General features: G+C 42.2%; 1 protein-coding gene across 1 annotated transcript in view; it reads left to right on the forward strand.

Moving 5' to 3' along the window:
• Positions 1-15,108, forward strand: part of LOC126485024 (luciferin sulfotransferase-like) — a 31,900-nt gene extending 16,792 nt beyond the window's left edge. Inside the window, exons 5-6 of the mRNA XM_050108629.1 lie at positions 14,229-14,323; positions 14,830-15,108. Coding sequence (XP_049964586.1) covers positions 14,229-14,323; positions 14,830-15,108 — 374 coding nt within the window. The remainder of the gene's footprint in view (positions 1-14,228; positions 14,324-14,829) is intronic.
• Positions 15,109-23,850: the final 8,742 nt, after the last annotated feature.

Below are 23,850 nucleotides of genomic sequence, written 5' to 3' on the forward strand. Positions count from 1 at the left end.
AAGATCTCCGACGGACCCTGTGTTACACCACCTCAGATGTCACCTCGTTTCCAGTCCCAGTATCCAGGACTAGTTACAACATTTGTTCGACAGATTGTCTCCGGAGAGATTACAACAGATATATGCCAGAAGAGGTGCAACCTCTTACTCTTTAATAGAATCTGAATTTCACTCTCTTTGTATATCCGACTAGATTTTTATTCACTGAAAGAACATCACTTACACTCCCAAACAAATAACCGTCATTTCGTTTCTCCTCCCCTTCTGCGTGCTTCACTTTCTTATCTGCTCCTGTACGGAACTGAGTCACGTGAGACGTAACACCACTTTTATTTACACATATTGAAACGAATTTCGGCTGTTTTTGATGGTTTGTTTGCTTAATACTCTTAGCACAGGTATTAACATAAATACTGAAGCAAGAAGGCTTTTTTTTCAGTTTTTAAAGTGGAATAGTATACGTTTTATAGTTGCCTTCGAAAGCACCTGCGAAGAAAGTTACATTGATATAGCGTTTGTTAATGTTGAGAATGAAAGTTGTCTTAAAAAATTCGAGAAATGTCCCAGAGTGTGGCAGATCTATGGCCGAAACACCGCCAGCAGTGTTCTCATGCTACGCTGTGTCAGAAAGTCTACTCATTTGTCTGTTTACTTGTCAGCATTGCAGGCCGCTCATTTGTGCTTCAAGATTCGTTGCGTGCAGACATGTACGCCACTGAGTAGAGGTTGTATATACTACCTTTAATTGGTGAATGTACAAGAAATGCTGTAAAAACAGTACAGCGGTATAGAGCTGCATTCACGGATCGCCAGTGTCCGACCCGCCGTGCACACACACGAATTATTAAGACGCAATAGCGTCTTCAAAAAGAGGACAAGAAAGAAGACTGCAACTGACAGAGAACGCAAAGAAGCTGTTCTGGCTACTACGCTAATGAATCCACACCGTGGTACGAAACATACTGCCTAGGAATTTGTAATCAGCTCCCTCCAGTTCCATGATTGTCCTATTATGTCTCTGCAGATATCTTACCTTCCTGTCTCTTCTCCTAGTCAGTGTCTTCCACATATTCCTTTCCTCTCTTATTTTCAGCAGTGCCTTCTCATTCCTTACCTTATCAGTCCAACTAATTTTCAACATTCATCTGTCGTACCACATCTCAAATGTTTCGATTCTTTTCTGCTCCGGTTTTCCCACAGTCCATGTTTCACTACCATAGAATGTTGTGTGCAGATAAACATTCTCACAAATATCTTTCTTAAATTAAGGCCTCTATTTAGTGCTAATAGACCTCTCTTGGCCAGGAATGTACTTTTTGCCAGTGCTAGTCTTGTTTTAATGTCCTCCTCACCCCGTTCGTCAATGGTAATTTTGCTGCCTAGATAGCACAATTCCTTCACTTCATCTACTTCGTGACCATCAATGCTGATGTTAACTTTCCCGCAGTTCTCTTTTCTGCTACTTCTCACTACTTTCATCTTTCTTCAATTTAATCTCAATCCATATTCTGTACTCATTAGACTGTTCATTCCGTTCAGCAGATTATGCAACTCCTCTTCACTTTCAATCAGGATAGCAATGTTACCAGCGAATCGTATCATTAACATCCTGTCAACACGAATTTTATTCCCACTTCTAATCCTTTCATTTGTATCCATAATTGCTTCTTCGATGTAAAGATTGTACAGTTCGGTTGAAAGACTATGTCCCTGTGATAAACCCTTTCATATTAAACTGCTTTTAATCCGAGCACTTTGGTCTAGTTCATCCACTCTTATTATTCCACATTGTACGCTCTCCCTAAAGCTTATCCCTAGCTTTCTTAGAATGTCGAACACCCTCCATTATTTTACAATGTCGAACGCTTTTTCCAGGTCGACAAATCCAATGAAAGTGTCTTGATTTTTCTTTAGTCTTGGTTCCATTATCAGCGGCTACGTCACAACTGCCCACCTGGTGTTTTTACTTTACCTAAGGCCAAACTAATCATCGTCCAAGACATCCTCAATTTCCTTTTTCATTCTTCTGTATTTTATTCTTGGCTACTACTTGGATGCATGATGTGTTAAACTTATTGCGCTATAATTCTCGCACTTGTCAGCTCTTGCCATCTTCGGAACTGTGTGGATTACATTTTTCTGACAGTGAGATGTTAAGTCTCCATACTCATACATTCTACAGACCAACGATAATAGTCTTTTTGTTGCCACTACCCGAATGAGTTTAGAAATTCTGATAGAATGTCTTAGTTGACATTAAGTCCTCCAATCTTCGTTTAAATTCTTGTTCCAATACTGGATCCCATATCTCTTCTAAACTGACTCTTGTTCCTTTTTAAAGTACAGGTCAGATGTCCTGTAGATATATGTGTCTGTAAAGCTTTGGTTTCCATTGCCTTCCTTCTCTTTGAGACCGTCAGTGTACTCTTTCCATTTGCCCACTCTCTCCTCTGTGTGTAACAATGGAATTCACGTTGCATTTTTATTGTTACTATCCTTGCTTTTAATTTCACCGAAGATTGTAGTGAATTTCGTATATGCTGAGTCAATCCTTCCGACAATCATTTCTTTTTTGGTTTCTTCTCATTTTCATGCAGCCATCTCGTCTAAGCGTCCCTGCACTTCTTATTCATTTCATTCCTACTGAACTTGTGTTTCAGCATTCCTGAATTTCCCTTAACATTTTTGTACTTCCTTCTTCCATCGATTAACTGAAGTATTTCTTCTGTTACCCATATTTTCTTCGCAGTTAGCTCCTCTGCACCTACGTTTCCCTTTACAACTTTTGTGATTGATTTCTTTAGAGTTTTCCATTCCTCGTGAATTTCATTGTCTATTGAGCTATATCTTATTGCTGTGCCTATAGCCTTAGAGAACTTCAAGGTAACTCTTCATTCCTTAGTAGTTCCGTATCCCACTTCTTCGCCTATTGGTCCTTCCTGACTAATGTCTTAAACTTCAGCCTACTTCTTCATCACTACATTGTGATATGCTCCTGGGTAGACCTCACAATCTGTGATTTCGGAAGTTCTGTCTGACCACGAGGTAATCTAACTGAAATCTTCCTGCATCACACTGCCTTTTCCTAGAATACCTCCTCCTCTTGTGAATCTTGAACAGAGTATTCGCTACTACATGCTGAAATTTATTACAGAACCCAGACTTTCTCCCCTCTCATTCCTTGTCCAAAACTCATATTCTCCAGTCACTCTTCCTTCTGTTCCTTTCCTTATAACCTCATTCCAGTCCCCTCATGACTATTAGATTTTCATCGCACTTTACGTTCTGTATTACACTTTCAGTATGCGCATATACTTGCTTGTCTTCATTGTCGGCTTGCGACGTCGGCATGTACACCTGAACATTCTTTGTCGGTGTTGGTTTACCATTGATTGTGAAAAGAAGAACCCTATTACTGAACACTTCACAGTAACACACTCTCAGCCCTATTTTTCTATTCGTGACGAATACTACTACCGTTATACTATTTTGTGCTGCTGCTGACATTTAAGTTATAGCTTCCTTACCACGTTCAAGCCTGTGACTTTCCACGCCCCGTTTCTTAGAACGTTATCCTTCGGTTGGTTATTGAATTTTTTTCTCAAGATTACCTCTCCCTTGGCAGTACCCCGCCCCCCGTGGATGCGAATGGGGTACTATTTCGGAATCTTTTTCCCAATCGAGAGACCATCATGACGCTTTATAAAGTACAGGTCACATGCCCTGTAGATACATATGCCTTTAAAGCTTTGGTTTACATTGCCTTCCTCATCCTCATGCCGTTGACCACCCACATATACAGCAACCATTATTACAGTTTCGTTAGTTGCAACGATGTAGGACATCCAGCGAAACCATACTAAGTGCTGTATCTGAAAACTAAATACAATAAATACAGTGTGACGCAGATAAAAGTTGCCTAGATAAGTCTAAGAGAAATGCTGTGAAATTACAGAAACGAGGAGCGGAAATGGACTTCTAATTATTTACAATGAAAACTACAGTGAAAAATACCTTTATACAAAATGTTGAAAGTAACTCGCTACAATATCAATACGCAGCTGCACATATTCATATACACCCGGCGTAAGGTTCGGAAAACGATGGAGTTAACTTCACGTTTCAAGTTGCCTTAACGTTTCCATACTATGTGTGAATCTGTTTCACAGACGTCGCTCTTCAAGTGTTCCTACAGTAAAAAAAGACTTCTTGTTAGATCCGGCAATCGTGGTGGCCATAAACATTTGCTCACAGTTCGTTCCACAGTGAATACATCATGGGCTCTTCCCAGTGATACCTTAGAGGTGTAGCATATTGCACCATCTTGCTGGAAGAAGCAGCACTGTCTTTCTTATCCAATGTGCTGAGCACAAAATGTATCAAAAATACCCCTATATGCAGCCGCGTTTAGGACAGTGACGTGCGTTCCTGTTGCATCGTACGAAGCACCTACTTTTTTCATCGTGGAGAGGGTGCTGACACACAGTTTTGGGGTTCTCCGTTACCCAGTACCTCGTGTTATTCAATCCACATGAGCTGAACGGCGAAACCGTGCTTCATCGCTCATGATATAATGAAAAGGGTCTAACAAACCACCGTCAATATTCTTCAGAAACCACTTTCAGTAATCTGCACCTTTCTGATTGTCATAATCCAGTAATTGCTTCACATCCATCATATGATATGGCTTGAAATTAAGACTTTTCGATATCCACCGGGGACTCCCCCTACTTACATGCGCCTGCTGGGCCAAATTACGGGCAGTTTTTATCCAGACTCTGTATTGCTCTGTATGCTGATATTCCTCCATCTGGACCCTTGACCTGAAAAATATCGCTAGTTTCCTTCATCGAACTTGTTTTCGCATATCCTTCCAAAACCTCAATTCTTTCCTCTATCGAGGCAGTCATTTTGCAGAGTTCAAAGAAAAACGTCTAACCTCACTGATGAAATAAATTGAAAAGCTGACAGAAGAATGCTAACAATCGGTTATAGTATAAAAAACTGTCCATTGCTGCAGCTGTTGATTTCTGAGTCTAAGTATTGCATTCGCATTCAGAGGGGAGGGGGCTAGTTCTAAATGCGCCACCCTGTAGTTGGAAAGTCCACTCATGTCGAAGTGCATTTTATCTGATGGAAACATATTAAACTGACACCTCTGAGGGTATTAATATTGGCGCTGGTGACAGTGACAATGAGCAAAAAATGAATTTCGAAGAACAAAGGACAACTAAAAGTATCAGAGTTTACATATAGAATAAACTACGAGTGCATACAGCTTCAGCTGAGTCGTACATGAAAGTGTAACTTCGGACTTTCAGCTCTGAACATGACCATGTAGAAAAATTGGGGTTCAAGTCGAGGGAAGTGGTTGTCGAAGTAAGGGGCATCATGTATCTAGTAGAAGTGTTCATGATGCGGAAAAAAGGTCCACTAGTGAATCAATGAATAGTTATCGTACCAAAAACTTAACGAAATATTTCTCATGATGTGCAGATGGAAGCATCAAAGTATAAGTCACACAAGACGCTTCATCCCTTTTGTTCCGTGAACGAGGTTTTCGGCAAATGACAGTAGGCTAAGGGGTACGTATTTTGGTACGTGCTAAGGAATCTTAACTCGTTATCAGTCGAGAAGCAAGTATGATTTTATAAACAGAATGATATACTTTTCTAACGGCATACGAAAGCGCTTGAAAATTCGAGTACAATGATAAAAGGCTTGTTAATTTTGAAGATCATACTCTTCTCAAAAGAATTGAACAATCTCGAAAGAACAGACACCAAGCATTCATGTAACTGATACATCTTTCTGGGCAGTGGATCCACCTTCTTCAGTGTGGATGATCAAATACGTCCGATCTCCTGTGGGAATCTCAGAGTAGCAAATATGGAGTCAATATACAGAGACTGCGAACAGGTGGCATTCGGTGTGAATGTGCTTAGGCTGTGAGGCGCGTCGAGACAGTCCGCGCAGTTAAGGTAAAGCTGTATTGCGCACGGCACGGTGGTTAACGCATCTGCCTAGGAAGCAAGAGATCCCTGGCTCGAAACCTGGGCCGGTACCCATTTCCACTGGTCGTCGCTGATTCGTTTAATGTCCCACTGCAGCTGACAGCAGTAATCCCCATCAATTTACATATACTGTAGAACTAACAAGAATTTCCTCGTGTATCACCATGTCATTTCTGCTTCAACATTCCATGAATGAAAACGTATACACCAATGAAGAGGAGTTAGAGATGTATACTTTCATACTTTATCAAACAAAAGCTGTAGCCGGATACTGCCTGACGAAAACCTGGGAACGTATGCAAATTTGTCACAGTGTTCTGATGTCCGAGTAGCTAGCACATGTAGTAGTTCCATATAAAAAACTCGTAACTATTCCTGTATCTATTTCGTATAGGAAATTCGGTCTTACCGCACAAGAGAATATCCCTATCGCACCCTCCTCACATTTAGCGGTAAGATGGCCCAGTGGCCCGTAAAAAAAGATGGTTCAAATTACTCTGAACACTATGGGACTTAACATCTATGGTCATCAGTCCCCTAGAACTTAGAACTACTTAAACGTAACTAACCTAAGAACGTCACACAACACCCAGTCATCACGATGCCTGTCAAAAACTGAACACATCTCAAGCATGAAAACAGGAGAAAGGTATACTGAACCGTGAAAAAAGAACCGAAAAAGAAACAGTGAACGGTCCAAAGTCAAAAAGTGCAACATGGTGCTAATTTATGTAGCCATGGTGTTGTGGTTATGTGGTCACCATGTTGGATTGCGTAGCTGGAAATACGTTTTCAAATCTCGCTCACCTCCTTTTTTTTAGACATAATTGTGACGTTTCTGTTCATTGTATTCAAATTTGTGCCTGTGTCGTGGTATAACGTCCGTCTGCAACGGCGAGGTGTAAGAAAGGGACGCCGGCCGCGGTGGTCCAGCGGTTCTAGGCGCGCAGTCCGGAACCGCGCGACGGCTACGGTCGCAGGTTCGAATCCTGCCTCGGGCATGGATGTGTGTGATGTCCTTAGGTTAGTTAGATTTAAGTAGTTCTAAGTTCTAGGGGACTGATGACCACAGATGTTAAGTCCCATAGTGCTCAAAGCCATTTTAAGAAAGGGACCACCAGACGTTTGTACCTCCTAGTTGTTCTGCACAAGTACCACATCTTACGACTCTTGCGTTCCGTTTTGGAAGTTTTAAATTCCTTTGTTGTAACATAGTTCACACCCGTTTATTTGTTGTTTTCGCTTCTGTGAGAGTCTATGCGGTACCTCACCTGCTCTGTGTTCATCACATTACCACGTTCACTTGCGACGCTAATATATCCTGACTACACGACTCACATTCTCTAAGCAATGCATAGTGTGACACTTGGAACACTACAGAAGAATACCAGACACGTCAATGACCGGACGGGCGGTTCATAATTTTGTAACTAAAAAAATACAGGGATTTTAACAAGGATCTCCTGCTTTGTAGTCCAACGCCATGACAACTACGACTGGGTAATTTTTTGCAATTTCCTTAATGTTGCACGTCTTGAGCTTGGACCTTTCGCTGTATCTGTTCTCCTACCTTCCTCACAATTCAGTACACCTTCTTCCTGTTTTCATGCTTGAGATGTGTTTAATTTTTGACAGGCTATCCACTGGGCTGTCTCGCCATTAATTGTGCGGGGGATCCGATGAGGAGTTTCCCTTGTTAGCGGCGTAGACCTGTCTTCCTGCATCTAACGACGAGATGTGGAATGTGAGCTCCACGTGGAGGAGTTTACACTGCAGTGGATGGATCTGGCCACATTGTTTTCCAATATCAGCGGATTTCCCAGATTCTTTCGCGAAAGGTTTCAACGCCAATACTAACGAGCGCAGTACCACTGTAAATGTTTTGCAATAGCTGTAGAACGCTGTTATGAGAAATACACGCGCCCATTAAAAAACCCTACGTGTTCAATTGTCACTTAATACCAGAGTTCAGAGCTTTATCCATAGAAAACAAGCATATTTTCGATACCTGGAAAGGTTCAGCAAATAAAAGGGGTGATATGTCTTACGTTAATCGCTCTGTATAGAGGTTGTCATGAACGGCACAACACCGAAATTGTGATTACCAAATCAAATGCTAAATTTCTGATTCCATTATCTAACATTTCATTACTCCTAGGTCACGTACTTCTCCTGTTTAATTCACACACGATGAGTGACACGGATATTTATTTCAGTGCCTTTCGGAATCTGTTGGTCTGGTTAAGCTCGAATGTGGCCCTAGGGTCAGATAAAATTCCTGTCATCTTCTATAAATAATTTCCCGTTTAGATAGCCACTCTTTTAACCATAATATATCTTTTAATCTCTAAGACATAAGCGGCGTGTTCCCGGTGCTTGACAGAAAGCATACTTCACACCCGTCGTCAAGGACAACTGAAGTGATTCACAACAGTACCATCCAGTATCGTTGACATCCACCTGATGTACAACCTTAGAATATCATCTGAGCTCAAACATAACGTGGAACCTGAAGCAAAACTACTTTTATCACGTAACATCCTGAAAGTCATGGATTATGCCTGTCAAATGGATGCAGTAGTTCTTCCAAAAACATTTGACTGGGTATCACACCAATACTTATAAATTAAAATGCGATCGTATTCTGTTTCAGACGAAATGTGTAAATGGATTAACAATATTTTGGTGGTGCGAACGCTAAATTTTATTTACATCTACATGTACATCATACTCCTAATGGTGAGTGGTGGAGGGTACTTTCGGTACCACTATCTGCTCCCTCGAACCCTGTTCCACTCGTGAATAGTGCGTGAGTAGGATGAATGTCGGTAAGCCTCTGTATTGGTCCTAATTTCTAGACTTTTCTCCTCGTGGTCAATATGGGAGATATGTGTGGGGGGAAGTAATATGTTGTCCGGCTCCTCCTGAAAAGTGCTGTCCCGAAATTTCAATAGTGATTCTCTCCGTGATGCACAACGCCTCTCTTGTAACATCTCCCAGTGGAGTTTGTTTAGAATCTCCGTAACGTTCTCTCGTCAGCCAAACGGTCCCGTGACGAAACGCACCGCTCTTCGTTGGATCTTCTCTATCTCCTCTATCAGTCCTACCCGATAGGGATCCCAGATAGATGAACAATACTCAAGAATCGGGTGAACAAGCGTCTTATAAGCCAGTTCTTTCGCGGATGAGTTACAGTTCCTTAAGATTCTTCCGATAAATCTGTGTCTGGTGTCTGCTCTCTCCACTATCTATTTTATATGGTCATTCCACTTAAGGTCGCTCTGGATAGTTACGCCTCGATATTTTACGGCAGAAGCTGTGTCCTGCCGTTTGTCATAAATAGTGTACCTGTAGAGTAGTGGATTTCTTTTCCTATGTATGCACCATATGATACATTTATTCACGCTCAGGGTCAACTGCCAGAGCCTGCACCATTCATTTATTCTCTGCAGGTCGTTCTGAAAATTCTTACTGTCTTTTGGCTTTTCTGCTTTGGTATGCGAAACTGCATCATCTGCGAATAGCCTTAAAGTGTAGCCGGTGCTTTCTACTGTATCACCGAGCGAGGTGGCGCAGTGGTTAGCACACTGGACTCGCATTCGGGAGGACGACGGTTCAATCCCGTCTCCAGCCATCCTGATTTAGGTTTTCCGTGATTTCTCTAAATTGTTTCAGGCAAATGTCGGGATGGTTCCTTTGAAAGGGCACGGCCGATTTCCTTCCCAATCCTTCCCTAACCCGAGCTTGCGCTCTGTCTCTAATGACCTCGTTGTCGACGGGACGTTAAACACTGACCACTAATACTACTCTACTAGATCATTTATGTACATTGTAAACAGCAACGATTCTATCACACACCCTGTGGTATTCCGGGTATTACCTTTACAAATTGTCGATTTAGTTCCGTTAAGAACGACTTGTTCAGTTCTGTCTGCAAGAAAGTCTTGAATCCAGTCACAGGTCAGCTCCGATACTCCGCAATCTCGTATTTTTTTCATTAAACGGCAATGCGGGACGGTGTCAAATGTCTTACTGTAATGAAGGAACACACCATCAAACTGACCGCCGTTGTCCACAGCACTGTGTATCTCATGGAGGAGCAGAGCGAGCTTGTCCAAACAGTCATCGATTCATGTTGTCGTAGCTTCAGACGTGCACCTGCGAAGTCTGATCGGGCTCTTCCTGCTCTTGTTGTTAATTGTGATATGGCAAACATAGTCAATCATAATCTCACACCTTTTACAGGCGTTGCAGTTATGTGGTTATAATATGGAATGATCACATGGCGTAATTGGCAGGCAATGTAGGATGCGGTCTTCGGTTCTTTGGGAGGATACTGGCATAAAGCGAAGAGCTACATGGAACAATGCTTGTTGTTTTGTCCTGAGACTGGTTTGATGCAGCTCTCCATGCTACCCTATCCTGTGCAAGCTTCTTCTTCTCCCAGTTCTTACTGCAACCTACATCCTTCTGAATCTGCTTAGTGTATTCATCTCTTGGTCTCCCTCTACGATTTTTACTCTCCACGCTGCCTTCCAATGCTAAATTTGTGATCCCTTGATATCTCAGAACATGTCGTACCAACCGGTCCCTACTTCTTGTCAAGTTGTTCCACAAACTCCTCTTCTCCCCAATTCTATTCCATACCTCCTCATTAGTTATTTGGTCTACTCACCTAATCTTCAGCATTCTTCTGTAGCACCACATTTCTAAAGCTTCTATTCTCTTCTTGTCCAAACTATTTATCGTCCATGTTTCACTTCCATACATGGCTACACTCCATACAAATACTTTCAGAAAAACGACTTCCTGACACATAAATCTATACTCGATGTTAACAAATTTCTCTTCTTCAATAACGCTTTCCTTGCCATTGCTAGTCTACATTTTATATCCTCTCTACTTCGACCACCATGAGTTATTTTGCTCCCCAAATAGCAAAACTCCTCTACTACTTTAAGTGACTCATTTTCCAATCAAATTCCCGCAGCATCACCCGAGTTAACTCGACTACATTCCATTATCCTCGTTTTGCTTTTGTTGGTGTTCATTTTATATCCTCCTTTCAAGACACTGTCCATTCCGTTCAACTACCCCGAATTTTTCTTATGTTTCCTTTACTGCTTGCTCAATATACAGGTCGAATAACATCGGGGAGAGGCTAGAACCCTGTCTCACTCCCTTCCCAACCACTCTTTCCCTTTCGTGCCCCTCGATTCTTATAACTGCCATCTGGTTTCTGTACAATAGTCTAATAGAGTAAAAGAATACACGTGTGACTCAGTCGAGGATGTTGATCAAGTATGTGAGTCCCATACAAACAGAACTGACGGCGATTGTCAATGTACAAAAAGAATCAGAACGAAACGTCACAGTTGTGTTTGTCTCACGATGGGGCCTCATGAAATTGCCGCCTGGATATTCACATCAACAAACCCCGTTTCAGTGTAAACACCAATAACGGATCGTTTTAACGAATAATTCCTAACTATATGGTAGGTGCTCGGGTTACATTATGCATAAAAGATATTGCTTTGGTGGTGGCATGATGCTACGGACAAAATCAAGTGTTTAATACGAGTACGATTACACTACCATGAACGTTACAAGTGTAATAGTTTGATCTTCAAGACTAACGTTCCGTTGAAACATGACAGGGTATCCATTTCGTAAGGAGGAAGAGTTCGCCTGTATATAAGGCAGCGCGTATGGTAAGGCAAGAGAAGAAATGTGTACAACACCTCTTCGTACTTGAATATCTTCGTGCAATCGAGGCAAGATCCTTAGGACTGCAAACGATGGACTGAGATAGAGCTGACAATGTAGTAGGCACCCTGCAGTGTCTCAAAGTGTGTCGACGTATTTACCGAAGTATGTGACATCGCACAGTGTAGCATTGTGAATGCTTCACTAGCAGTCAGATTATCCATCTCTTCTTCAAAACGTGCAGGATTTTTAGTGTGTTGGTCAACGAACAACAAGAACTGATGCATCCTGATATACTCAGAGGAGAGATATTGAAGTATTTCCATGGAAACGTAGGAGTATATGGTGATGATAAAAGGTTTGAATGGACTTAAGTTGATAAAGTGATTTTTTAGTTGAACTGACTATATAGCAATGTAAATGCAAAAAGTCAAGAATATAAAAGCAAAGTAAATAAGAAGGTAGTCAAGCATGCAGTAAGTTTAATAACTGGCACTGCTAAACGGAGCAAGTATACCGATTCAAAAATCCAGATACTTCTGTGATGGAGAACAGCACATGTAAGCGAGAAAGAAGTATCAGAATATTAACGTCCAGGAAGCACTTTACACAAAGAGAAACAGTTCTGTGGATAACTGAACACTGAATATAATTATGGTCAATTGTTTCATGTGAAATATACTTTTTATGGGGAAGAGGCACGAGGTTGCTAAGAAAGGAGAACGGAAGTATATGACTTTGTCATTGGGTACGGGGGATATTGAAAAGGAGAGGATGTACAGAAAGAGATTAGAATGTGGAAGTAATAACAATGTTTAATATATATAGATAAACCACAGGATGTGAAACGACAGTCTCAGCTTTGGTACAATAGCCGCAGTTATCTCCCACAGGCACAACTAGGTTCTTGCCGGAGGTGGAAACCTGCCTGTATGAATCCTGCCCTGACAGTAACCCAAGAATCAGATTTTACTTCCTACTGCAAAGGTGAAGCTAAAGCCAACATGTTTTGATGTGGTTTAATCTACTATTACAATTACGGAACAGGCTGGAAGCTTGCAACACTACTCAAATAACAGTTGTACTTGCATTGGGATAAAACTAATATGATGTTTTAGCCGTATACACAGGAAGTACAAGGGGTCGAACACTTTAATCAAGTGAAATAGGTGGCATAGAGCTCTTACTTCACTTAACTTGTATACAAGAATAAATCTGGCACATAATGGTCTGATACAAAGTCAGCAGTAGATAAAAGCATTAAGTAGTAAAGTGAGCGGAGAAGTGATGTCGTCAATTAATGGCCTGAGTGGCAGAATGTACGAGCTCAGGCTTCGGATACTGTCAGACATTCGATGTACCATCGTTGAATTGGTCAACGATTATCGTGATTCAACGAGTAAGTGCAGGATTGATACTCCTACTCTTTGGTCCGATAGTCTTCCATATGCTTTTGAAGTTTCAGCATTCAGATAATAGTAGCAAAATGGGACGTAAAGAGTTAATCCGTGTGGTGCGGTGGCTGTGCTGATGGTGAAAGCGCCTGTAGTCCAGCCAAATCGTAGTCACCAACAGAACGCATGAAATTTCAGTTTTGATACGTAGTAACAATAAAGCTTCCTAATTAATTTAAGGCTACAATTAGTTCTGATATTTAATTGTTAGTTCTTGATTTTACATTCTGTATCGCCCCCACAGGAGCGCACACCATAGTAGGAAATTAATAAGAAGGAAACAAAATTCAGTTATGATATGTCTAAGAACAGAATGCATTAAAGACTAAATTCATAGAACTAGTAAATGGAATAATAAGAGAATAAATTGTGAGCTGTAAGACTAGAGGTAAGGCAAAATTGCACAATTGTTATATAGTAACACAAACGTGCTAAAAGTAGAGAATGGTGGAAAACGTCTATCGTGCAAGGAGGACTAGAACGTACACTATTTATATATATTTTCGCAAGATATCGGAGAATTGAAACGTTTGATATGTTAATTAAAATATTGAGCAATGATAATTATCTGTCAGAAGTTGCGCTGCAAGGAGGATAATATTAGTGGCAGACTGTACGTACCACGACGTCAGAGAATGTTTATGTGACAATGAAAGAAGCTGCTACCCTACAGAAGAAGACATTCGCCGTTTTTGCCTTCTAACAGTTTTACTCAGACAGTAATCGCTCATTCTTTTTCTCTCTTCCTCCGTTTTTTTATTTATTTATTTGTCTCTTTTTTGTATAAGTACTCTATATTCGAACATTTCACAAGCGGTTACTATACTACCAAAAACTCAAACTGGCATGTAGCATCACAATCTTGGGTCGATATCTTCTGCAGCTCGCGAAACATCAGAGGTAAACTGCTTAGGTAATGTCTTAAGCTCGCAGAAAAATACACTGCTGAACTAGGACGTACGTTAGTCTATCATTTACTTTGAAATACCAGCTAAATGTATTTTAACTAGTATAACCATCAAAGGAGTTTTACATGTCTGTAATATTCTTTCAGTGGCTTATGGTCCATACTGGAGACACGTCCTAGACTTCTGGAAGCTAAGGGATGAGCCTAATGTGTTAATTAATTCCTTCGAAGACATGAAAAAGGTAAAGTACAACTGAAACACGTTTTTACTAATTCCAAAGTTTATGTAAGGTATGAATATATCCGCCGGAGTTACTGTTCTTGTGTCCAAACCACAGAAATAATGATCCCATAAAAGTGCCTGTTCCAAATTTGATAAAAATTGATCAACATGTGGTAAGCACCTAATGACACAGAAAAAATTGTTTTCTTTTTGCTTGAAATTCGTCAGTAACAAGAAATTTGTCTTGCAATACTGTTGGTCACGTCATTCGATTGCCACTCATAAAGCCAATGTTTTAACTTCGTTTATTTCTTCACCTTTCCATCCGCAAACTGCTGTCTTGATGAGTTACTACTGTCTTTTGCAAACGAATGTTTACGCTTCTACGTTAAGGAGCTAAAGTATAAATCACTTCTAGTTCTAATAACTGACACTCTATAATGTGAATGTAACTAGCGGACATTTGCATTACTGTTATTGAATAATTTCAAATAATTATTTACTGAATGTTTTTTCAATTCACAGGATATCTGCTCTGTCATCAACAAAATGTCACGCTTCCTCGGTCGGACACTGAAAGAAGATCAGGTGACGGCTTTGGCACAGTATCTGTCCTTCGAGAGCATGAAGAACAACAGCTCAGTTAACTTTCATAACACAGGGCCAGACAATGAAGTCATCGACTTTATCCGTAAAGGCGAAGTTGGCCAAGCGCCCAATGAACTCGAGCCAGACCTTATCGAACGCTTCGACGCTTGGAGTAAACGGCATTTGCGGGACACTGAGTACCATGGCTCTCTGTGATATACTTCGGCCACATGTTTTTGTAAAAACTTTTGTAGAAATATTTTTGAGAAACCTACTACTTGTTCTTTTTTCCTCTACTTTTCATACTTCCACTAGACGCTATCTCCAGCCAATATGTAAGCAGTTAGTGGTGGCATCTATACCTCCAGAATAACCCGTTCACATCTTCTTGTTCTCTTAAAAGACGAGCGTCATGTAATCGTGCTTATCTTAACAGCAGACCATTATGAGAATAATGGATCCATTACTTTATGAACCTCGATCGCCTTTGATCTTACGACGAAAACTCTTTTCACATGACAGATATATTTTTGCAAAATTTCAAGAATTGGCTAATAATTACCTTCGTTTCGCTAAAACTCCACATGTTTGTTAATAGTGGTATAATATGCTTAGTTTTTTTTTAATTGATTTTCAATTTCCCCCGAAGGGGGCGGGCCGGCAGCAGCTTACTACGCTGCTCTACAGCCTACAGACTTTTTTTAAATAAAGGAAGAAGAAAGACACAAGGAAAAACAGGCGATAAAATGGCGAGTTAAAGCGTAAAATGGCGTATAATTGTGGAAAGTTAAAACAGAAAGCAAAAGGGGGTTGGCAATGTAGATAAAAGACACAGGAATCAGACAAGCAACACAGTAGACACACAATTAAAAAACATGGCGACAGTCTGGTTTCTGTTCGCAAGTAATAAAAAGCACACCCAGCGACATTATGATGGCTGTTCGCTACACTTCCCAAAAGACACACCACGGAGCACGCACTGGAAAAACACACTGTAAAACACTGCACGAAAAAGGCGGCACAAAGATGGCACTCCCGATCCAAGGCAGATGGGGGGGGGGGGGGGGGGGACCTGGAGTAGGGGGGAAAACAAGGAGGGAGGAGAGGAAAAATCGAAAAGGGGGTTGGGAAACCAAGGAAGGAGAGGACTAATAAAGGGGGAGAAGGGCAGTCGCGAGAGGGAATGAGAGGAGGCAGAGGAAGGAAATGTAAAAGAGCGTGGGGGAGAGAAGGGGGCAAAGAGAGGGGAGGTGGGGAAGAAAGAGGATGGAAGGGGGGGAGATGGAGCCTGGGAAAAGGACAGAGGAAGGGAGGGGGAGTGAGGATCAGAGTTGATAGGAGGGATAAATGGAGGGAGAGAGGGCATCATCCAGGAGGGGGAGTTGATGGAAGCCACCTTGGGAAAGGAGATGTAGGGTTTAGAGATGGAGGGTAGGGGGGACATAACAGTGAAGACGGGGCAGGGGGCGGAGATTCGAGAGGAGAGGAGCAACCAGGGCGTGAGGGAGTTCAAGACGGCGGGAGGTGTAGAGGATGTATGCTTAGTTAACCTACCCCACCTTTGTGCTGTATACTGCAAATAAGATTGCAGAGGATTCAACGGAACACCCCGCAAAAAGCGTCCTCAACTGTAGAAATTTTATTCACATACTATCTGACCATAACACGTTGCACATATACAGGGTGGTCCGCTGATCGTGACCGGACAAAATATCTCACGAAATAAACATTAAACGAAAGAACTAGAAAGAACGAAACTTGTCTAGCTTGAAGGGGGAAACCAGATGGCGCTGTGGGTGGCCCGCTAGATGGCGCTGCCATAGGTCAAACGGATATCAACTGTGCTTTTTTTAAATAGGAACCCCCATTTTTATTACATATTCGTGTAGTACGTAAAGAAATATGAATATTTTAGTTGGACCACTTTTTTGTCTTTGTGATAGATGGTGCTGTAATAGTCACAAACGTATGGTTCACAATTTTAGACGAACAGTTGGTAACAGGTAGGTTTTTTAAATTAAAATACAGAACGTAGCTACGTTTGAACATTTTATTTCGGTTGTTTCAATATGATACATGTGCCTTTGTGAACTTATCATTTCTGAGATCGCATGCTGTTACAGCGTGATTATCTGTAAATACCACATTAATGTACTAAATTCTCAAAATGATGTCCATCAAATTCAATGCATTTGGCAATGCGTGTAACGACATTCCTCTCTACAGCGAGTAGTTCGCCTTCCGTAATGTACGCACATGCATTGACAATGCGCTGACACATGTTGTCAGGCGTTGTCGGTGGATCACGATAGTAAACATACTTCAACTTTCCCCTCAGAAAGAAATCCGGGGACGTCAGATCCGGTGAACGTGCGGCCCATGGTGTGATGCTTCGACGACCAATCCACCGGTCATGAAATAGGCTATTCAATTCTGCTTCAACCGCACGCGAGCTATGTGCCGGACATCCATCATGTTGGAAGTACATCGCCATTCTGTCATGCAGTGAAACATCTTATAGGAACATCGGAAGAACATTACGTAAGAAATCAGCATACATTGCGGCATTTGGACTGCCATAGATAAAATGGAAGCCAAGTATCATTCCTCTCATAACGCTGCACCACACATTAACCCGCTAATGCCGCTGATGTTCCACTTGTCGCAGCCATCGTGGATTTTCTGTTGCCCAATAGTGCATATTATGCCGGTTTACGTTACCGCTGTTGGTGAATGACGCTTCGTCACTAAATAGAACGCATGCAAAAAGTCTGTCATCGTCCCCTAATTTATTTAGTGCCAAGTGGCAGAACTGTACACGACGTTCAAAGTCGCCGCCATGCAATTCCTGGCGCATAGAAATATGGTACGGGTGTAGTCGATGTTGATGTAGGAGCATTCTCGACACCGACGTTTTTGAGATTCCCGATTCTCGCGCAATTTGTCTGTTACAGATGTGCGGATTAGCCGCGGCAGCAGCTAAAACACCTAACTGGGCATCATCATTTGTTGCAGGTCGTAGTTGATGTTTCACATGTGACTGAACACTTCCTGTTTCCTTAAACAACGTAACTACCTGGCGAACGGTCCGGAAACTTGGATGATGTCGTCCAGGACACTGAGCAGCATACATAGCACACGCCCGTTGGGCATTTTGATCACAATAGCCATATATCAACACGATATCGACGTTTTCCGTAATTGGTAAAGGGTAGATTTTAACACGGGCAATGTATCACGAAGCAACTACCGTCCCCACTGGTGGAATGTTACGTGATACCATGTACTTACACGTTTGTGAGTATTACAGCGCCATCTATCACAATGCGAAAAAAGTGGTACAACTAAAACAATCATATTTCTTTACGTACTACACAAATATGTAATAAAAATGGTCGTTCCTTTTTGAAAAAACGAAGTTGATATCCATTTGACCCATGACATTGTCATCTAGCGGGCCAACAATATCGCCATCTGGTTTACCCCATAAAGCTAGACGAGTTTCGTTCTTTGTAGTCTTTTCGTTTGCTGCTTATTTCGTGAGATATTAGGCACGGTCACTATCAATGGACCACCCTGTATACTTGCATCCCTATCTAATAGGTCTCTTTCGATTAGTATTATACATCACCCCCTCTATACCCTCACTCACATTTCACTGACTGATAGTCCTCTATCAGGTCAACAAAGACGATCACCATATATTCGACATTAATATCAAAAGCTTTCGTTTACATATGTGTGTCACCTGTTTGTCACTCTCTTACGCACTCCTATCGATGCTGGGACCTTCTTACATCCACAGTCATTTTTCCTAAATACTTAAGAATACAGACTGATATGTACCACACATCAACCTATGGAATCTTCTCCAAGCCTTTTCGAATGATTACAGGTTATGCAATCAACCAGACTATGGAAACTCCTTCTTGACTTAGTAATTTAAATGGTAGGTGTATCAAGAAGCGAAACCAGCCTGGACAGCAGTGATGTTGAAGCGCTGCTTCCGTTACGGGGAGGTGCACCGGTCCCGTGTCGAATCCGATCAGCGGATTAACGACGAGGTCTGTGCGCCGGCCAGCTCCTTTTTGACAGTTTCCCACACCCCACTGCGTGATTACCGGGCTGGCGGCCAAGTCCCATTTCAGTTGCACCATTTCTAGGCATTTAGAAAACATAAATATCTGAATAACACTCCACGTAGACAGCTGAGGTAAAGCTACTCCATCCCGGAGTTTTACAGGGTGAAGAGAGGAAAGGTGTCCGGCCACCCCTTGAAATAGCACGTAAAATATTTAATTAGTTACGCCGCCCCTGTCCCGACGCGGGACAGTGGCAAAAGAGAAAGAAGGAGAAGTGAGTTAAGAGCGGAAGAATTTCGTTCTTTTCCTATCTTTTGCGTTTCGAGATGAATGAGACCTAGAACGGGAGTACTCTTTAAGGGAATAATACTGTCGCGTAGAGTGGCCGCACGGTTTGAGGCGCCATGTTACAAAAAGCGCTGCCGTTCCCGCCCGAAGTTCGAGTCCTCCCTCGGGCATGGGTGTGTGTGTTGTTCTTACAGGGTGTCCAGATAAGGGCTCCCTGGTTTCAAAATTAAATATCTCGAAAACAAAGATCGATAGAGGAATGCAGCAAACGGTATGTTTATTGTGAAAGCTGTAAGAAGTTTATACAGCAGTTTGAAATAATAGTTACAAAAGCTGCTAACAGATGGCGCTGTACGCTGTACATCTCATATCAGCATACATAAGTGAAATAATCGTATGAAAACAATCTTTGCAAACAATCACATCACAATGTTTTCAAAATGTTCACCATTGGCACTACAGAGGTGGCACAAACAAAGAATGAAATTCGCCATCATATTTCGTAGTGACTCAACCGAAATGGATTCACATGCCACAGAGATCGCCGATTCAAGCTCGTCCAGCGTGGCGGGATGCTTTGGATAGACCATGTCTTTCGCTGTGCCCCACAAAAGAAAGTCACAGGGAGTCAAATCCGGCGAAAATGGAGGCCAATCCATGCCTGCAGCGGTAAATTTGGGATATTCCAAAGCATTGACTCGATTCCCGAAGTATCACTCAAGAAAGCGAAACACTTGTTCGGTCCGATGTGGTCGGGCTCCATCTTGCATAAACCATTCAGTACCTGGTCGATCCTCTAACGCTTGCTGTGTGGCGACAAATTGTTCCAAAATTGCGACGTAAAGTGCACCAGTGACCGTTTCTCGAATTAAAAAGGGGCCAATAATGCCTCTGCTGCATACTGCAGCCCACACAGTATCTTTAGGAGAATACAGGGGTTCCGCTTCACACCAATATGGCTTTTCGGAACTCCAAAATCGCCAGTTCTGCTTATTCACGTATCCATTCAGGTGGAAGTGTGCTTCACCTGTAAACCAGATGCAGCCAAAATCAAATCCTTCACTATCAATCATTGTTACCACCTGATTAGCAAAGGCAACCCTTTGTTGCACATCTCGTACGGGTATGGCCTGGTGCGTTTGAATTTTGAATGCAAACATGTGTAGGCTCTTTCTCAGTATTTTCTGCGTGCTGGAACGCTTCAAACCAGTCTCACAAGCAATTCTACGGACGGATGACATTGGATTTCGCTGAATAATTCCAGAAACTGTGGCGATATTTCCAGGCGTAACTGCGGTTTGCTTGCGGCCAACATGCCCCACTAGATCATCAGCTACGCTGCCTGTTCGTTGAAATTTTGCGAAGAGCGTACGAATGGTTTTCGAATCGGGTCCTTTTGGATCATTAAATCGCGCTTGAAAACTTCGCCTTGTTGCCGTAGGACTCTCTTCTAACCTGTGGTACTGTAGCACCAGAAAAACGCGTTGTTCAACGGAGTACATGGTTTTAATCTCTTCCTTCGGTACTCTAACCTCCTTTCACGTTTCAATAGTGAAACTTATCGCTCTGGGCTTTGGATCACTATTTATACTAGGCATTACGTATGGCGATTATAGCGCCATCTGTTAGCAGCTTTTGTAACTATTATTTCAAACTGCTGTATAAACTTCTTACAGCTTTCACAATAAACATACAGTTTACTGCATTTCTCTATCGATCTTTGTTTTCGAAATATTTATTTTTGAAATCAGGGAGTCCTTTTCTGGACACCCTCTAGCATAAGTTAGTTTAAGTGGTATGTAACTCTAGGGACCGATGACGACAGGAGTTTGGTCTATTGGGAATTCACACGCATTTGAACCTATTTTTGAATAATATGGACTGCATCTTCTTCTTAATCAAATGGTAGAAAAATTATTTGGCTTTATTATGTGTAAATTGCTTTCTCAAGTATATCTTCGTTGATCGTCATCATTGTAATTGTCATTCTCTAGCAGAAGCGATTACAGATAGTACATTGGAGTGTCCATAAACCCTCTCCCTGTTACTGTAGTATACGAGATAGCCAGCACACCTGTCAGAAGTTGCTGTTCTATGTCACGTTCCCAGTGTGTTCTCTGTGTGGTTTCTATGGACGATTTGTATTCGGTGTTTCAGTGATCTCACTCCTCGTAGCCTAAACATCTTTAATATAATTTACGCAGTTGTTATACACTTACCCTAACAGCACCTGATGGTTCTACCACAATGTATAAATACCGCCTTCGGCGAAATTCGCGCAGCTTGTGCATTTTGTGTGACGGTTTCTAGTGGATGTTGCAAGAAATATTCGCCACTCTGCTCTCCCCGGCATTTAAAATTTAATTCAATCATTAAGTCTCTTTACATCTAGCGTTTTAAAATTATTTCAACGACATTCGAGCATTTTTCTCATTTCCTTTTGATCTAAACTAGCACTTTGCGTATATGTAATAAAAGCTGTATGTCCTCTACATGTACCAGATTGAACAATTTCCTCTACTGAAGACTTCCAAAATAACGACGATGTTCGATGATGAACTATTTTGATACACTGCAGGACAGCCAACACCGTTTAGCCCATGGAGGTTTGAAATATCAGTGTCATCTTGCATTAGGATTCCACGTTCATCCATCGTTCGACTACGTCACAAGAGATCTTTAGCATCCGTGGATATTATCTGTGGCGAAAGCAGAGTAATCAAAAGACGGAGAATTCTCATCAGTAAGCCGAGTCAAACAGGCTACATGTAGGCTACTTGTATTTCAGATGTAATGTTCCCTTTTTTAAACAAGCACTCAACATGAAATTTGTAGTATTTTAGTATCTGGCAGTGGAGATGTGTTTCCTCTAATGACGTAATCTAATTTTTTCCTGACTAGTTTTTACACATGGTTTTGGCAACGTACGCTTATGTCACACTTTACACACATCTCCACCTAGCACTTTTCTGTCCATAATCAACAGTCTTCTACCTCTGTTCACCTCATCGTTCCTCTGCTCTCTGTCCATCTCCTCCTTCTCCCTCTGTCCATCCCCCCCCCCCCCCTCTCATTCTCTTTCTATCCATATTCTCCTGCTTGTTGTCATTGTTCATTACCTCTTCTCCCCTCTCTCTGCTCTGCCGTAGTCGTGTGACACTATAATACATATGTGCTACCTAACATTTTCGCGCTTTGCGTTTATTGTAAATATGATGTACTTCTTCCATTCTGCAAATTTTTAGATACTGTGTTTTAATTAGTAATGTTATATGTGCTGTAAACTACACTCTTGCTCTAAATTAAGGATGATGCTGATACATGGTGAAACATCGCTCTGGTGGGCGGTGTGCAGGCTTAAATCACCTCGGGGTATGACCATGCGGTGCATTTGACCTGCGGTCGTCGCACGGTGGCGCTGGCAGCAGTTCACATACGCAGAGGTATGTTGATGCATGTCACAGTACTGAGCAGCTAGGAAGGGTGCAGACGTTTTCATACGTGCTAATGGTGACTGTGTGTTGAAAATGGCTCAAAGGACATATTCAGGACTTTATGAGGGATAGAATACTAGGGCGACTGGAGACTGGTCAAACACAGTAGATCACAGCATGGGCCCTCCGTGTGCCACAAATTGTGATCTCGAGATTATGGCCACTCTTCTAGCAGACAGAAAAGTGTCCAGGCGCTACAGTACAGGACGTCCACAGGGTACAACACCACAAGAAGACCGATATCTCACCATCAGTGCCACAGACGGCCACCGGTTACTGCAGGTAGCCTTGCTCGAGACCTCACCGCAGCCACTGCAACAGTTGTCTCCAGACACAAGTCTGCTGACGACTGAACAGACATGGTTTATTCACCCAGAGACCTGCTAGGTGCATTCCACTGACTACTGGTCACAGGAGAGCCCGTAAAGCCTGGTGTAAAGAACACAGTACATGGTCATTGGAACAGTGGTCACAGGTTATGTTCGCGGACTAGTCCACGTATAGTGTGAACAGTGATTATCGCCGGATTTTCATCTGGCGTGAACCAGGAACTAGATACCAATCCTTTAATGTCCTTGAAAGGGGCCTCCATGGAGGTCGTGGTTTGATGGTGTGGGGTGAGATTATGATTGGTGCACGTACACTACTGCGTGTCCTTGACAGAGGAATTGTAACTGGTCAGGTTTATCGGGACGTCATTTTGCATCAGTATGTCCGCCTTTTCAGGCGTGCAGTGGGTCACACCTTCCTCTGACGAATTTTAACGTACGGCCCCACCGAGCTTCCGTCGTGGAGGAGCACCTTCAAACAGAAGATATCAGGCGAATGCATATTCTCCAGACCTAAACCCCATAGAACACGTCTGGGATGCTATCGGTCGACGTATCGCTGCACTTCTTCAAACCCCTAGGACTCTGCAGGAGCTCCAACAGGCACAGCTGCAGAAATGCTCGACCATCTGATCCAGAGTATGCCAACCCGTTGTGGGGATTGTGTCCGTGTTGATCGTGATCATATCCCATATTGATGTCGGGATACATGCGCAGGAAACAGTGGCGTTTTGTAGCACATGTATTTCGGGACGGTATTCTCAA

Source organism: Schistocerca serialis, chromosome 6 (genome assembly GCF_023864345.2).
Source record: "Schistocerca serialis cubense isolate TAMUIC-IGC-003099 chromosome 6, iqSchSeri2.2, whole genome shotgun sequence".
NCBI lineage: Eukaryota > Metazoa > Arthropoda > Insecta > Orthoptera > Acrididae > Schistocerca > Schistocerca serialis.